Source organism: Helianthus annuus, chromosome 9 (assembly GCF_002127325.2).
Source record: "Helianthus annuus cultivar XRQ/B chromosome 9, HanXRQr2.0-SUNRISE, whole genome shotgun sequence".
In the NCBI taxonomy this organism is placed as follows: Eukaryota; Viridiplantae; Streptophyta; class Magnoliopsida; order Asterales; family Asteraceae; genus Helianthus; species Helianthus annuus.
This window is the reverse complement of record NC_035441.2, coordinates 48,287,804-48,305,651: the sequence shown is the minus strand read 5'-3', so window position 1 is coordinate 48,305,651 and position 17,848 is coordinate 48,287,804. Positions and strand designations below refer to the sequence as shown.

The 17,848-nt window shown below is 36.4% G+C and overlaps 1 protein-coding gene across 1 annotated transcript; it reads left to right on the top strand.

Moving 5' to 3' along the window:
- The first annotated feature begins 6,937 nt into the window (after window positions 1-6,937).
- On the top strand, window positions 6,938-16,500 carry LOC110877565 (plant intracellular Ras-group-related LRR protein 6). Its single transcript, XM_022125719.2, has 5 exons — window positions 6,938-7,056; window positions 7,271-7,592; window positions 7,853-8,107; window positions 14,944-15,114; window positions 15,658-16,500. Exons 1-5 carry the CDS (start codon window positions 6,938-6,940, stop codon window positions 16,498-16,500), a joined length of 1,710 nt encoding a protein of 569 aa, XP_021981411.2.
- Window positions 16,501-17,848: the final 1,348 nt, after the last annotated feature.

Sequence of the window (17,848 nt, the reverse complement as noted above, 5' to 3'; positions counted from 1 at the left end):
GCCGATTCCTGCTTCACACTTACCAACCTGGAAGCTCCGGCATAGTCACAACCTGTAAACATTTATCAACATTAGAATTCATTCACAAAAACTATTTTAACAAGAATGATGCCGATTCCTGATCCACGATTACAAACTTGGGATCTCCGGCATAGTCCGGTTTTTCACATATTAAACACAGACATCCAAGCCTCAGCAAGCTTGGATGATAGCTTATCAAGATCACTTTCAGTCAGGGTATATGTTGCTTTCTTTGTTTCATAAAACTCTTTTACCCCTTTCACCTTTCTATCAACCATTTTTCCAAAAATCTTTTTCACATTTCCATTAAACTCTTTATCGACATCAAATTCTTTCTTTTCAGAATAGAATTGATTCGATATCTCAACCTTACCAACTTTTGATTTAAAATTTTCAGACCTCAATGGTGGAAAGTTCTCATCATCCATCAGAGGTACTGAGTTTTCCTTTTTAACCTCAACCTGTGGCTCCTCTGATTTTGTGGAATCAGGTTCATCGCCGACTTTTACATCACACTTCTTGACAACCCACATTTGATTGTCTTTTGCTCTCTTTTTGTAAAAATTTTTCTTTGAACACTCACCAACTTCATAAGTAGAATTTTCAAAAGTTTTGAATTTTTCAGTTGGTGGTTCAACATCGACAACTTTTTCTTTAAGTTTTTCAGAAACTCCCTGTTTTGTCTTAGTATCTTTCGGATAATTCCATGCAATGTGACCAGCTTCATTGCATTTGAAACAGGTTCTAGTCTCTTTTGGATGAAACACTCCAGTTCCTTTCCTTTTCATTTCAGCAAGAAACTCCTGGTTTGATTGTCTCAAGAAAGGTTTCTTCTGTTCTTCCTCAGCACTTCCACCTGAAACAAATTCTGTTTTTGTTTTAGAATTTTTCTTATTTTTATGATTTTCTGGTGGAATAAAACCAAGTCCTTTCGTTTTGAAATTACCATTATGGTTTGGTTTCTTTTGAAAACCAGAACCAGAATTGTAACCTTTTTTCTTGTTTAATCATTGTTGTACTCTTGAAGTGTATTTTTTAGGTTTTCCAGTAAGATTTAAATCTTTTATTTCAGAAATATTAATTTCTGTCATTTTGAAAACCTTTCTGATCATTTCAATTTTAACACTTCTTATTGGAAACTCTTTGTCAGAATATAATTTGTCAGAATCATTCAAAGTATATGCTACTTCAAATGCTTCATCATTTAAATTCGATTTTGATAACAAAAACTCTTTACTGTAAGCCCTTTTAGCCATCGGTTTTGGACTGTTGACTGATGAACTTGACCCTCCAGACTCAGAATTTGACTCAGACTCCTCATCAGTATCCAACACTTGATCGACCACCTTTTTGATTAACTCAGACTCATGATCAGTGCCAGACGTTGTGAAAGTAACGTCAATGTTTTTTGGTAATTCATCAGTTGTATCGGTTTTTAGCTTTATATTGACTGCTTTTTCGACTTGCTCCTCATTTGGTTTTCTGGGAGACTAACCTTCCCAGATCGGAGGCGGACACTTGTTATAGCTAACAGTCGGTTTCTTACCATTATCCCTCTTTTTAAGCTTGTCATCTTGAAACGCTTCGAAACCTGCAACAGTTGGATAAATTCGATCAATAAGATAATCAGAACTAGAATAACTCTGTAATAAACGTCTGATCCTTTCATTCTCAATTTTCTCTGTCTCTAACTCTTGCTTCCCCTTTGCACTTTCTTCGATGTAGAAATTGATAGCTTTTTGCTTCGTCATCATTGTTGCGTTCATCATTGTTAATGCTTGTTCTCTTTCAGAGTTTGTCTTTTGAAGACCAGTTACTGTTCTATTCAATACATCATAATACTCTTTCATGTAGTTGAGATTGAACAGTAATTGTTCTTTCATATTCTCAAACTCAGCCAACTTTTCATCTTTTGCTGCACATTCCTTGCAAGGTTCTAAACACTTTGAGCAAGGCTTGATGACTTCCACAATCTTTTCTACTTCGATGATCTTCTCAACTTCAACAACATTTTCAGCTTCAGTTACCTTTTCTGCTTCACCAACCTCCTCAGTAACAATTTTAACTTCTTCATTTTGAATAGTCTCATCTTGTTGAGCAACACTTTCAGACTTCATCTGCTTTTGTCCTTTTGCTGCTCTTTTCTCATTCAGCTTCTCCAAGCGATCTGCAAAATAAAAATGAAAACTTTCAGGAGAAAGATGAGATTTTGCAATATTAATATGTTTTTCTTCCTCATCATCACTACTGTCATCAGTTGGTGATTGATCAAATTCTACTGATTTGTCAGAACTATCATCCGGAGAACCAGAATCAGATGGTGTTTGATCAAAGACAATTTCTTTTTCTGAACTATCATCTGAACTTTGTGAGCTTTCATCAGATGAAACAGACTTCTCATCTTCATTCTTCACACTAACACCAATTGATTTCATCCACTCGGTAAACATATCTGGTTCTTTCACAATCTTAGCAATGAAAGCTTTAAATTCTCCTTTCTCATGTGTAAACATATCCCAGCTAAAACCTTCAGGTAATCTTTCATCATCTTGATTGATTAGGCATGCTTTGCTGTCAGATGAAACGTATTTGTTCCAGTTAAAACTTTCTTGATTCCCCAAAAATGTTCCCTTTGAATCCTCAATCACTTTTCTACCATGAGCTACTTGTGGTTCTTGTTGTTGTTGTTGACCGACTTGTTGATATATGGCTTTCCGGTAGTAGTCATCTTTTCCGAACGGATTCTTAGCTTCATTTGCTTCACCATTCTTGCATTCCCTCTTGAAATGACCTTTTTCCCTGCATTGGAAACAAGTAACTTTAGATTTATCAAAACCCAAAGTTGAAACATGTGCATCAAGAAAGTCATTTCTTCCTGTAATCAGTTTAAAATTTTCAGCTCTTCTCAGGACACTAGCTAGACACCATTTGATGTCCATGAGCTCCATCTCTTCGGTGTCTATCTGATCGTAATCCTCTTTTGTCAGCATAGGATTCCCGATCCTCCCTGCAACCAAGCCTTCATAGGATAATAGCACGGAACCAAGTAATGCCATGTGATCTTTCGTAACTTCTTCAGAGAAACTTTAACCATCAGGTTGATTCAAAGCAATGTTGCATTGTATCACATAACCATTTCCACTTTTAGAACTTTGATGCTGAAAGCTTGATGTTGCATCTTTTGGATTAACACTCAGATATGAAGAAAAACCACTGCTTTTGTTTGAACTTTGATCAACTTTTTCAGATGAATCTCCAGCACTAAAAGCAGTTTGAATCTTTGGGCTTCTTTCAACTTCTGGAACATTGCCTTTGTAATACATTTTCACATCTTATTGACCACTAGGATTGTTCATCCTCGCAATCTTTTGTTGTTCCAGATCTTGACCCTCTATCTTCTCAATGAACTGAGAAATTGTCAACCCACCATATACCCTAGTGTTCTTTAGAATCATCAAGTAAGTACCCCACTCGTTTTGCGGTAAAGCATCAGCTAACTTGTCGACCCATTCTTCACGATCTTTGGTTATGCTCAGCATCGACATATATCGCACTAAGTGGCAATATCGTTCAATTAGGTTCTTTGTATCTTCCCCAGGCAGACTAGTGAACAGGTCAAATTCTTTCTTAAGCAGTGCCTTTTTGCTCTTAATCATATTTTCACCACCCTCAAACTTGATTCTAAGAGCATCCCAAATTGATTTTGATGTCTTGTCATGTTGAAGCAATACAAAGATGTCTTCTTTAATAGCTTGCTGAAGTAGACTGATCATCATCTTTTCAGCTTTGTACATATCACGTTCTGTGTCAGAGAATTCAGAAATTGTTTTCTCAACTTGCAAATCAGTACGTGGTAAAACATACTTCTTCAAAATACACACCCATGATCTTAGATGGTTAGCTTGAACCCAGTTTTCGAATCTATCTTTCCATCCGTAATACTCTTCTATGCTCATTAGCTTCGGGGGCTTTTGTAAAGTTCCGGTCTCGTTTTCCAAATTCATGTTCTGAGCAATGGAAGCTGGAGTAGTCGGAGTAGCAAATGCGTTGTAAAACTCGTTCTCCGTGATTCAGTAATCAATATTCCAAAAACAGTCAAGTTCAAGCGGAATAACCAGAACACAATTTCAAGCGAAATAACCAAATATCTTCAAGCGGAATCACCTGAAACAACAAACTTCAAGCGAAATCAAAGATTAAAATTTCAAGTGAAATAACAACAAACAATTTCAAGCGGAATCTCTGAAATTGTTTTCAAGCGGAATATCAACTGAAGCGAAATCACTGATTTTGCTTGAATCTTTTCAAGCAGAATACTGACTTTGAAGCGGAATATGTCAATTTCAAGCGGAAACAAAACTAGTCCGTTCAAGCGGAATCACTTCGAAGGTCCATTTCTGCCATTTTTAATCCGAATTTTAAACTGATTCTTTCAAGGCTTTGTTAATATGTAGTTTTACACACTCTGTTAGAAATTGAGCTGATTTTAACCGCTAAATCTTGTTCAGATGATAAAAGAAGGTGTAGAAGTCAGAAAACACAGTGAAATCAGGATATAATCTACAGAACTCCTCCTCCTGAGCTCTGATACCAATTGTAGGATCGTGTGGCTGACCCGAACGAGTTGTTCAGAGGAGTTTTGATCAGTTTCAGAGGCAGAAACTAAGAAACTGACTTAGAAACAGCTTGTGCTTCACTTTAAACACTTGTTTGATTGATCTAACAACGATTACAGACACTGGATAAACCGGCAGCTTCGATATCCAAAATCACAAAAATATACAAATGATTTCGCTCCAATGGTATATATAGGGACATGATTCCGCTTGAAAGTGTCCAGAATCAGTTCAAGCGAAATCACTATGTTGTGATTCCGCTTGAAACTGCCTAACATCATTTCAAGCGAAATCACCATCTTCAAGCGAAATCACATAAAATACAACCTAAAACTTCCTATTTTCTCGTACAACGTGCCCTGATCTAATCTATCTAGAATAAGACTCGATACAAGACGAAATCGACAGATGTATGCACTAACATTTGACATCGTCGAAAAGGATGGACCCTCGTGGTCATCACGATGGTGTTGCCCTTTCCAAGCGGTTGGACATGCCGCCCATGTAACAACTCTCACCAAAACTATTATTTATTTTGTTATTTTGTCCAATAGGAAACCCTAATTGAGACCCCCAAGTAATCCTGCATAAACCCTAAAAATTTCAGAACAATCAGAATCAGGATCATGGCCCTAAAACTCGGGGGGGGGGGGGTAAAACCTAGTTAATATTATCTTAACAGTTTTTGATAGGAATTGATTTTGAGAAACCGTCGACTCACCTAAGCTACTGAGACACGGGGCTACCCAATGGTAGGGTGTACCCCTCGCGCCACACGACAGCCCCTCGCGCCACGCGAGGGGGCTGTTTTCCAGATATAAATAGAGGGGTGTGGGACTTGATTTCTGGCGTTGGTTCGACGAAAAAACTCATTTTGTACGTTGAGTTATCATCTGTTTACTACATAACACACACAATCACGAAATTCTGCCGCGATAACAGGGTAATAACTCAATCACTGCTACGATTTAATGTCCGATCTATAGAAACCGATCCAATGGATGTTTAAGTGCTGCTCAAACTTGGGTTATACTTTGTCATTCGTCGTAAATTCGATGGATGTTTAAGTATCGCACTTTGTCATTCGTTGTGAAGGTTTTGATCTCGTGAGTTATCGTAAAAAGTTGGATTTAAAGTTACTAACCTAGTTTTCGTGTGCATTGTTATTTAAATTAGGTTAACAAGGCTTATCAGTAGGCTAAACTCTGCCCGATTAAACTTGCAATGTGAGTCCATTCTCTTTTCTCACCATTTGTGAGTCATTCTCTTTTTACAAAGTTTGCTTTCAAAATCATGTTTATTTCCAAAAGTTGTAATTACAATGATTAAGTCTTTGTAGTCTTCAATTACAGCCGATATGTGGGGTTTTGTATACATTACTTGATAACCGTCACCATTGGACAACGGGTTAGCCAATGGGTAATATGACCATAGTCACAGAAACGAGTCGAGTGACAAATACCGTTGGGTAATTGGTTGATATAAACATTATAATCGCCCTTAATACGGTATATTATAACAATGTGTCGTTTTGTGCAAATGAATGATTCACCAGTATTTCCCCGCTGACAAAATATTTTAAAACATGTTTCAGGTGACCTGCTGTGAATCAAGGAAAAGTGCTACGGAGCACTAACAAGCTTGGCTCAGTGAAATAAATAAACATGTTTTTGTAAAAAAGGGATTTCTCGGTGAAATTTCCCTTATTGTAAATTACGGGGTTTTATTTCGAAATATGAAATAAAACAAATTGAGCATTTCAAGTTTTAACGATCATATGGATACTACTACAGGCTATCAGGCTGATGTTGAGGAGCCAATGGTATTTCGGGCTCAACCCCATGATAAACCAAAAGTGAAAAAGAGAAGGAGGTTTGTAGGCTGGAGGCGTGTGCGTAGGAAGAGACCAACGACACCGAAGGCGAAAGTTAAAAAGGTTGAGGATCCTTAGGATAAGGGAAAAGGGATAGAGATTGGGGAAAGTTCTAAGCAAACCCAGGAAATACCACCCTGGGAGGAGTTAGATCAGAAACTGGCACTTAGTGACCTCATCGGACCTGCCGATGAAGACTTTTTCTATTACCCAGTTGAATCACAACTCCCAGTAGATTTGGAGCCTGCTATCCCAGATCCCATTGTCAACCCCCAACCTCTACCAGCAGAACTGGAAGAATGGTGGACCACCGACTGGCAGTTTCAGAACCTTTTAAATAACCCTAATACCTTTTTCCCTCAGTTCGACCCGGAGCCTACGCCAAATCCACCAATGAGCAATGAAAACTTGGCTGAACTCCGCCACTATGGCGAGGAGCTGGTGGATGCCGGAAACAGGATCCGGGAAGTGGGAGAACAGATCTCCTGGAAATACGACGAGAGGGAACGTCGTTTCTGAAGGGCCAGCTAACGGGGATCGTATGTGGTTGTAGGGATGTGTGTATAATAATAATAAAATAAAATAATTGATAATATAATCCTGTAAAATAACTTAAATAAAACTTTGTAAGATAACGGTTGTGTACGGATGCATAATATAATATATAAAATCGGATAGTCGCAAGGTCGACAATTTTGGCTATACGTGTTAGTGTGATTATGTGTGTTTTTGTGTTATTTGACTATTTGTTAATTTACAGTATGGGCAAGCAAAGAATTTCGGACATCTATCGCCAACTAGATAGTGCACAAAAGGATAAGGGAACCTCATCTCAATCAGATTCCTCAAGATACTCAGTAAATACTAAAGAAGGAATATTTATTCGTAAGGCAAAGTTTGAGAACCCACTTACTGCTAAGAAAAGGAATTGCATTATTAGAAAAAGTCAAGAGAAAATAGGGACGTCACAATCTAAAGAAGTGATAATTAATAAGGAAACTCAGGAGATAGGCAAAAACCCGCCTTGGGAAGATGAATTGGATGAAAAATGGGCAGATCTCTATATGTTAGCCACTACATCAGTAAATCTTGAATCTTAATTAAGATAAACTGCCAAACCTAGACCAACCAAGGAGGTTAGATAAACAACTTAATAAGAGGAGATAGAATAAATGCCGAGCATAATATTCCTAGCTAAATTAAAATAATAGTATGTTTTGAATTTCAGTTGTAAGTTGTATATATATAAGGTCGCAATGTTTGCTATTTTTAAATAGAGTCTGTTTGTACAGTTGCCAAAATGTTTGTACTAAATATTAGACTGTGATTGATAAACATTCAGATGGAACACACTGTGAATGAACCAGTTAATGAAGTTAATCAATCGGAACACAATAACGAGGATCACTTTCTAAACCAGCAAGATATAGAAAACATTGTCGCTCAGGGAATAGTTAATGCTATTCCGGCAATCGTCGCTGCGGTAAAAAGTCATATTGAGCCTTCGCAAGCTCACCCCAGTAAACGCACGCGTGACGATAATTCCAGTAATAGTATTAATGGAGGCGGTAATAATGATAATGGGATTCAAGCCCCAGTATACAAAAGAATGAAAGCTGCAACACCTGGTTACACTTATAAAGAGTTTCTTGCCTGTAAACCTGTTGAGTTCACAGGCAATGAAGGGGCGACTGCGGCACTGCGTTGGTTGGAGAAAACCGAAGCAGTAATCAAAATAAGTAAATATGCCGAGGAGGATAAAGTTATGTATGCTTCTCACCTTTTCAAGGAAGAAGCATTAGAATGGTGGAATACGGTATTGCAAGCCAAGGGAAGTGACGTGGCCTACGCCATGAGTTGGGAGGAATTTAAGCGTTTGGTGGAAAGAAAATTCTACCCTGAATATGAAAAAGAGCCGATGGCGAATAAGTTTTTGAGCCACCGGATGGTGGATGTTGACTGTCGAGGATATACTACGAAATTCCTCGAGTATGCTCGAATTGTGCCTACTCTGGCTTCACCAGAGCCGGTACTTATCTCTCGCTATATTTGGGGTTTAATTAGCGAGATTCGTGACATTGTCAAAGCTACGAGACCCCGCACGATTGATGATGCAATAGAGTTAGCTAATACTCTGACTGACGGGCTGGTGCGTACGCGGAAGGAAAATAGGAAAAAGGAGTTAGCCCAAAAGATTACCCAAGGATTTCGTGTGGGTAATAAAAGCAATTTCAAGAAAAGAGGAACTGGGCAATCTTCCACTCCGCCGTTCTGAAGGAACTGCAGAAAGAAGCATTTTGGAAAGTGTAATGAAACCTGGAACTTTTGCAAAGTTGCAGGACATCGTGAAGAAAATTGCAGGAAGAAAACAAAAGTCTGCTTCAACTATGGAGAAGCTGGGCATTTCAAACTAGAATGCCCTAAATTAGTCAAACCAGCAGACAACAAGGCTAAACCTGCAGAAGGAACTACCAAGAAGAACGCAAGAGCCTTTCAATTGACCACGCAGGAAGTCGAACTAATTCCTAACGTCATAGCAGGTACGTTCCTAGTTCACAACGTATATGCTAAAGTATTGTTTGACTCTGGTGCAAACCAAAGTTTTATAAATACTTCATTCTGCCAAGCTCTAAAGCTACCTTTAACCATAGTTAGGCAAGTTTTTACAGTAGAAACGGCAGATGGGAATTCCGTTAACATAGATACGGTTTTGCAGAAAGCAAATATAGAACTTTCAGGTCATAAATTTTCTGCAAACCTACTACCCATGAATTTAGCCGGATTCGATGTTGTGTTAGGAATGGATTGGTTAGTAGCCAACCATGCTCAGATCCTTTGTGATAAGAACTCTATAGAAATTCGTGCACGCACCGGAGAAGTAATTATGGTTACAGGAGATAAACCATGAAAACCCATGAAGTTCATTTCAGTAATGAAAGTTGCTAATTATGAACGAAAGCAAGGAATAGTGTATATGATTTCGTAATCATTAACACTAAGGGTAAGGAACTTAAGGAAATTCCTGTAGTATCAGAATACTCGGACGTATTCCCAGAAGAACTACCAGGATTACCACCAGATAGGGAGGTAGAATTTAGAATTCACTTGATTCCGGGAACTACACTAGTAGCTAAAGCACCCTACCGATTAGCACTTACTGAAATGTTAGAACTGAAAAAGTAATTAGATGAATTGCTCAGTAAAGGCTTCATAAAACCTAGTTCATCCCCTTGGGGAGCACCAATGTTTGTGAAAAAGAAAGATGGTTCAATGAGAATGTGTATTGATTATCGGGAATTGAATAAGGTTACAATTAAGAATCGATACCCAGTACCTAGGATTGATGATCTTTTCGATCAACTCCAGGGAGCTAGATATTTTTCTAAGATAGATTTGCGCTCCGGATATCATCAGTTAAAGGTACAAGAAGAAGACATATCCAAAACTGCTTTCAGAACAAGGTATGGTCACTACGAGTTTACAGTCATGCCTTTTGGACTTACAAATGCTCCGGCAGCATTTATGGATATGATGAATAGGATCTGTAAACCCTATTTAGATAAATTCGTAATTGTCTTCATCGACGATATACTTATTTATTCCAAGAATCAGGAAGAGCATTGTGAGCATCTACATGCACTCTTAACTTTGTTAAGAAAAGAAAAGCTTTACGCCAAATTCTCGAAGTGTGAATTTTGGCTGCAGGAGGTGCAATTCTTAGGTCACATGGTGAATCACGAAGGTATTCACGTAGATCCCTCCAAGATAGAAGCGAACACCGAATGGAAGGTCCCACAATCAGCTATGGAAGTTCGAAGTTTTCTAGGATTAGCTGGATACTATAGGCGCTTTATTAAGGATTTTTCCAAAATAGTTGTGCCATTAACTAAGCTAACCTGTAAAGCCGTAAAGTTTGAATGGGGACCCAGGCAGGAGGAGGCCTTTAGGACTTTGAAGTGAAAATTAACAAAAGCCCCAATTCTAGCATTGCCAGAAGGAACAGAAGATTTTGAAGTCTATTGCGATGCTTCTAAGTTAGGGTTAGGATGTGTGTTAATGCAACGCAAAAAGGTAATTGCGTATGCCTCAAGGCAATTGGAAAAGCACGAAGAAAATTATACGACTCACGACTTAGAATTAGGAGCGATAATTTTTGCCCTTAAGATTTGGAGACACTATCTGTATGGAAGTAAGTTTACCGTTTATACAGATCATAAAAGCTTAAGGTACATATTTGGGCAAAAATAATTAAACATGAGACAAAGAAGATTGATGGAAATTCTAAGTGACTACGATTGTGATATTCAATATCACGAAGGAAAAGCAAATGTAGTCGCAGATGCCTTAAGTCGTAAGTATCATGAAAAGCAAAAACGAGTTCGTGCTCTTAGATTAAATCTACAGTTGGATTTAATGGAACAACTAAAGAAGGTCCAAGAAACAGCAATCAAGTGTGATGCTGAAGGAATGAAAGGAAGAATAAAGGAATTGGAGCAAGGAGCTGATGGAATTTGGAGGTTCCACAAGAAAAGGATTTGGGTACCTAAGCAAGGAGAATTAAGAAGTAAGATTTTAGAGGAAGCCATAAATCTAGGTATACTATGCATCCTGGAAACAACAAGATGTACCAAGATTTAAGAAATAATTTATGGTGGATAGGAATGAAAAAGGACATAGCTAGATATGTAGCTAAGTGTCTTACTTGTTCACAAGTTAAGGCAGAGCATCAGAAGCCTTCAGGGTTACTCCAACAATTAGAAATGCCTGTTTGGAAATGGGAACTAATAACCATGGATTTTGTTACTAAGTTGCCCAAAACCAGAAAAGGTAACGACTCGATTTGGGTTATTGTGGATCGATTAACAAAATCAGCTCATTTTCTACCCATGAAGGAAACTTTCAGCATGGAAAGATTAGCAAAATTATACGTAGATGAAGTAGTATCCTTACATGGAGTTCCACTCTCCATTGTATCGGATAGAGATGGTCGTTTCACTTCACATTTTTGGACAAGTTTCCAAGAAGCCATGGGGACCCGATTAAATTTAAGTATAGCTTATCATCCCTAAACCGATGGGCAAAGTGAAAGGACGATTCAAACCCTGGAAGACATGCTCAGGGCATGTGTGATAGATTTTGGTGAAAACTGGGATGACCACCTACCCTTAATTGAATTCTCCTATAACAATAGTTATCATGCAAGTATTGAAGCTGCCCCATTCGAAGCACTGTATGGATGAAAATGTAGAACTCAAGTTTGCTGGATAGAAATAGGAGAAAGTCAGTTATCAGGTCCTGAAACAGTACAAGAAACCACCGACAAGATAACACAAATCAAGGAAAGATTGAAAACGGCGAGAGATCGCCAGAAGAGTTATGCAGACAATCGACGCAAGCCACTAGAATTCCAAGTCGGTGACAAGGTACTCTTGAAAGTTTCTCCTTGGAAAGGAGTAGTACGGTTCGGAAAGAAAGGAAAGTTAAGTCCAAGATATGTAGGACCATTTCCAGTAGTTCAACGAATAGGACCAGTTTCCTATCGTTTACAACTACCAGAAGAGCTAGCCGGGGTACATGACGTATTTCATGTATCCAACCTCAAGAAATGTTTATCTGACGAAACCCTGGTAGTACCTCTTCAAGACATAAAAGTAAATGAAAAGCTAAAATTTGTGGAGAAACCACTGCAGATAGAAGACAGAAAGGTCAAGTTTCTCAAACACAAACGACTAGTGCTAGTCAAAGTCAAGTGGGATTCGAAGAGAGGACCAGAATACACTTGGGAGTTAGAATCAGAAATGAAGCGAAAATATCCTCATTTATTCCAGTAAATCTCGAGGACGAGATTTTTATTAAGGTGGGGAGGATGTAACAACTCTCACCAAAACTATTATTTATTTTGTTATTTTATCCAATAGGAAACCCTAATTGAGACCCCTAAGTAATCCTGCATAAACCCTAAAATTTTCAGAACAATCAGAATCAGGATCAGGGCCCTAAAACTCAGGGGGGGGGGGGTAAAACCTAGTTAATATTATCTTAACAGTTTTTGATAGGAATTGAATTTTGAGAAACCGTAGACTCACCTAAGCTACTGAGACACGGGGCTACCCTATGGTAGGGTGGTACCCCTCGCGCCACGCGAGGGGGCTGTTTTCCAGATATAAATAGAGGGGTGTGGGACTTGATTTCTGGCGTTGGTTCGACGAAAAAACTCATTTTGTACGATGAGTTATCATCTGTTTACTACATAAAACACACAATCACGAAATTCTGCCGCGATAACAGGGTAATAACTCGATCACTGCTACGATTTAATGTCCGTTCGATAGAAACCGATCCAATGGATGTTTAAGTGCTGCTCAAACTTGGGTTATACTTTGTCATTCGTCGTAAATTCGATGGATGTTTAAGTATCGCACTTTGTCATTCGTTGTGAAGGTTTTGATCTCGTGAGTTATCGTAAAAAGTTGGATTTAAAGTTACTAACCTAGTTTTCGTGTGCATTGTTATTTAAATTATGTTAACAAGGCTTATCAGTAGGCTAAACTCTGCCCGATTAAACTTGCAATGTGAGTCCATTCTCTTTTCTCACCATTTGTGAGTCATTCTCTTTTTACGAAGTTTGCTTTCAAAATCATGTTTGTTTCCAAAAGTTGTAATTACAGTAATTAAGTCTTTGTAGTCTTCAATTACAGCCGGTATGTGGGGTTTTGTATACATTACTTGATAACCTTCACCGTTGGACAACGGGTTAACCAATGGGTGATATGACCATAGTCACAGAAACGAGTCGAGTGACAAATACCGTTGGGTAATTGGTTGATATAAACATTGTAATCACCCTTAATACGGTATATTATAACAATGTGTCGTTTTGTGCAAATGAATGATTCACCAGTATTTCCCCGCTGACAAAATATTTTAAAACATGTTTCAGGTGACCTGCTGTGAATCAAGGAAAAGTGCTACGGAGCACTAACAAGCTTGAAGTAGTGGCTTAGTGAAATAAATAAACATGTTTTTGTAAAAAAAGGATTTCTCGGTGAAATTTCCCTTATTGTAAATTACGGGGTTTTATTCCGAAATATGAAATAAAACAAATCGGGCATTTCAAGTTTTAACGATCCTGTTAATAATTCTACTGCCAAATTTAATAAATACCACGGATTTCTGTCTCGCGGCTCCTAAAACGGGTCAAACCGGGTCGGGGGTCGTGACAGCCCACTTTCACTGCGTGCAATCAAGACTACCCATCATCCTAGGAAACCCGTGTATCCGTTGATGGACCTCGTATAAAAGTGGAATGTCGGTAGCGGTCAGCATCCTCAAATATCACCTCTCGTAAAGAAAAATAACACATAACTTTATTTAAGTTTAAATCAATTTTACAATGTAACACATTTGGATACTAACACATAACTTTATTTAAGTTTAAATCAATTTTACAAAATCTATTTATTTTTTTTTATTTTCATCTTTTTATTATATCTCTTAATTAACATAAAATCTATTTTTTTTATTTTCATCTTTTTATTAATTTTCTTATTTAACATAAAATCTTCTAGTTACACCAATATTATTAGTTTTATACTAATATGTATTTTGTATCTCAGTGATCAATATAATAAATATAGAAACCGTATAAGTTCTAAAATAGTAAAATGTAAATGAACAAAAAAAAAATACTGGTGTAACTAGTAGATTTTGATATTAAATAATAAATTTAATAAAAATATGAAAATAAAAAAATAAATAGATTTTATGTTAATTAAGAGATAAAACAAAAAATTGAAAATAAAAAAATTAAATAGATTTTGTAAAATTGATTTAAACTTAAATAAAATTAGGTGTTAATACCCAAAGGTGTTACATTGATAAAACTAAAAAAAGGAAGGGTATTTTAGTCATTATATTGATAAAATTAACTAATTTTGATGTTAGTACCCAAAGGTGTTACAAAATTAAAACCATAAAACCTAAACTTGTTAAAAAAAGTTAGTATCCAAAAGTGAAACTAGATATAAACCATAGGGTCCATCTATGTAATTAACTCTAAAAGTAAAATTATACTATATATAAAAAACAAAAAACTAAAATAGTTACGCATGTTCGATGATTAGAAGGATCAAGGATGATAACAATTGTATTATACCTTTGATCATATACCAATCTTATCCTCATCCGTGCATCTCTCCCTCCCCTAAGTTTCACTATAATTTCTCCACTTTGGTCTCATTCAACACAAAAAAAGTCAAAATCACACCTTCATATATATCTCTCTCATCTCACACATTAACACATTCTGGGTGTGTTGATTCTTAATTTGGTATATTGTAGAAGTATATAGATACAAATATATATACATATCCATATTAATACATGATGATGGTTAATCATGATCATGGAATGATGAATGTTGACTTTTCAAAGTCAAAAAGAGAGCATTTTGGAAGAAATAATACACAAGAATTAGAAGAAGAAGAAGGTGTAATGCATGCAGTTGTGGATTTTAGAAACATGTCTTTAGGCACTCTTCCTTTAACTTCAAATATCAATTTAGGGATTGTTTATAAATTGGATATTTCCAAAAACAATATCCAGGTACCCTTCTTTTTAAATTTATATCATTGCGCAATTGTTTCATATTTATTAATATGATTCTGTAGGATTATGTTGATATTTTTTGTTATAGAACTTCTTTATTATATTTTTTTTTATAACTCTATGGAATTTTTATATACTTATGCATCTAGAGATGCATGATTTTGTATAACTACTTTGTATGTTTAACTATTTATTCTTGTTAGAAAAAAAAAATATTTCTATTTATAAATATGTGTATATGTATATGTATATGTATATGTATATGTATATGTATACAGACAGGAAAGTTCAAATGGTAACCTATTACATAATTAGAAATTAAAGAAACTATTTTTATCATTTAAAAGTAGTGTCATATAATATGGATACACAAGTATAGGATGAAGGCTTTTCTTACCAATAACTAAATAATTTTCTTTTTATCATATTTTAATGGATAGTTGATGTATTTCTCATATAAATTTTATGAATATTATTGTCTCATTTTTTTTGTAATTTGCATATTGATTTAATAATAATATATTGGATGGTGTATTACAGGTGATCCCAGAGTCACTAATAGCAAGACTTCTAAATGTAGGAGTGTTGGATGTACATTCAAATCAACTAAGAACAATACCCAATTCAATTGGTTGCTTGTCAAAACTCAAGACCCTAAACATTTCTGGAAATCTTCTTCAGTCCCTCCCAAAAACCATACAAAATTGCAAAGCCCTAGAACATTTAAATGTGAATTTCAATCAGTTGAACAAATTACCGGACAATATTGGTTTTAAACTCGTCAATCTAAAGAAGTTGTCGGTTAACTCAAACAAGCTAACGTTCCTCCCGTCATCCACCTCCCACTTAACCAATCTATGCCACCTTGACGCACGTCTCAACCACCTTGGATCCCTCCCTAATGACCTTGGAAACTTAATCAACCTTGAGATCCTTAATATTAGTCAAAACTTTCGGTACCTTGACACTTTACCATATTCCTTAGGTCTCGTTTTCTCTCTTGTTGAACTAGACATAAGTCACAACAACATATCGACCTTGCCAGACTCCATGGGTTGCCTGAAAAGACTCCGCAAGCTTCATCTAGAAGGCAACCCTTTGATGTCTCCACCGCCAGAGGTGGTGGACCAAGGGTTACATGTGATGAAAGAGTATCTTAGGGAGAAGATTAACAGACAGAAATCTCCAAAGAAGAAGTCTTGGATCAAAAAACTAAGGACACATGGCACATCTGGTGGGAGCCGCTTGGCGCAAGCAGAGAGAGAAGGATATGTGATGCATAGTGATCGGATTATCAATGAACTTGCTTCCCCTAAGCACATGGGCATGTTCTCATCTCGACGAATCTTCTCTCCAAAAAAGTATTTTACAACAATGCTATGAGCTCATCTCGACAAATCTTCTCTCCAAGAAAATATTTTACTATGATGCTATGAGCTTCCTATGAGTGCAATATTCATCTAAAGTCCTCTTTTTGATGTAAATAAGGCATGTTTCCTAGTCGCTAAACTATCTTGCATGTACATTTGTGTAGAGTTTAGAAGCATACATATTCTTTCTTTGGTAACCATGAGAACCTGCAATCGAAAAACTTACGCCACCCGTCATTCCGTCAATACCTTGCTAACCAACGGGATCTGATAAATCACAGTTTGCATTGGCAGGTGATCTTCAAAAGGTATGACAAGACACCAATGGAAACAAGATTCGAATATAAGACTACCAAATCATGTAATTTTAATAATTTTTATCCTCAAATCATGTACTTCCAGGTGTGGAGACTTGTAACTAAAACTACAAACATCTAGAAGCACATGTTATGTTTTTGTAATATAACAACCATGCAAGGAGGGATATATGTCAAATTTGAAAGCCACATAGTCACGAATGTACATTATATATTTTAATTTTCCCATGCAAATGTAATTCTAAAGTGTCAATGAACTTATTATTATTATTCTCATCTTAAGATCTTATTATAACTGTAATTAAACAAGTAAAGGGTTGGTGACTGGTAAATAGAAGGTGCCAATATCTGATAAAGGAAGAGTGATCATAATGACCATTGGAGGAGGAGGAGGAATGTCTACGCTAAACTAACTTCCTATAAATTAACGCAAACCATCGACTAAAAACGAGTGACCATTCACTTATATAACAACCTTAAATAATATAGTCAAGAGAGATAAACGACTTTGTAGACATTTGACCAATCACCTATGTAACACCCCGATATTTTTGGATCGAATCCTAGCGTGACATGTATCTAGAAACACTCCATATAATTCAGATATGTTGAAAAAGAGAGATTATAATGGTATAAAGGGGTTCAGAACCATATATATATAGGAAAAGGATCATGTGAGAAGTGATATGCTAGTTGAGAAACTTGAGAAGCATTCTGGACCACACATTTTTCTAAGCCTTTCGTAATATACACATATGTATAGTTTAAAATTGACTATATACATATGTGTATAACTCAATATACATATATGTATATAGTCAATTTTAAACTATACATATGTGTATATTACGAAAGACTTAGAAAAATGTGTGGTCCAGAATGCTTCTCAAGTTTCTCATATAGGGTAGACTTCTCTTAGGATCCCTACCCTATATATATATATATATATATATATATATATATATATATATATATATATATATATATATATATATATATATATATAGGGGGCTGCTAGAATGAGAACCACCCCGAGTTGTAAGA

Coding starts and splice junctions, on each gene's coding strand:
- LOC110877565 (XM_022125719.2), top strand. CDS start 6,938: ATGGCGAGGAGCTGGTGGATGCCGGAAACAGGATCCGGGAAGTGGGAG. Junction 7,057..7,270: donor GCTAACGGGGATCGTATGTG/GTTGTAGGGATG, acceptor GTTAATTTACAG/TATGGGCAAGCAAAGAATTT. Junction 8,108..14,943: donor ATAATGGGATTCAAGCCCCA/GTATACAAAAGA, acceptor GACTTTTCAAAG/TCAAAAAGAGAGCATTTTGG.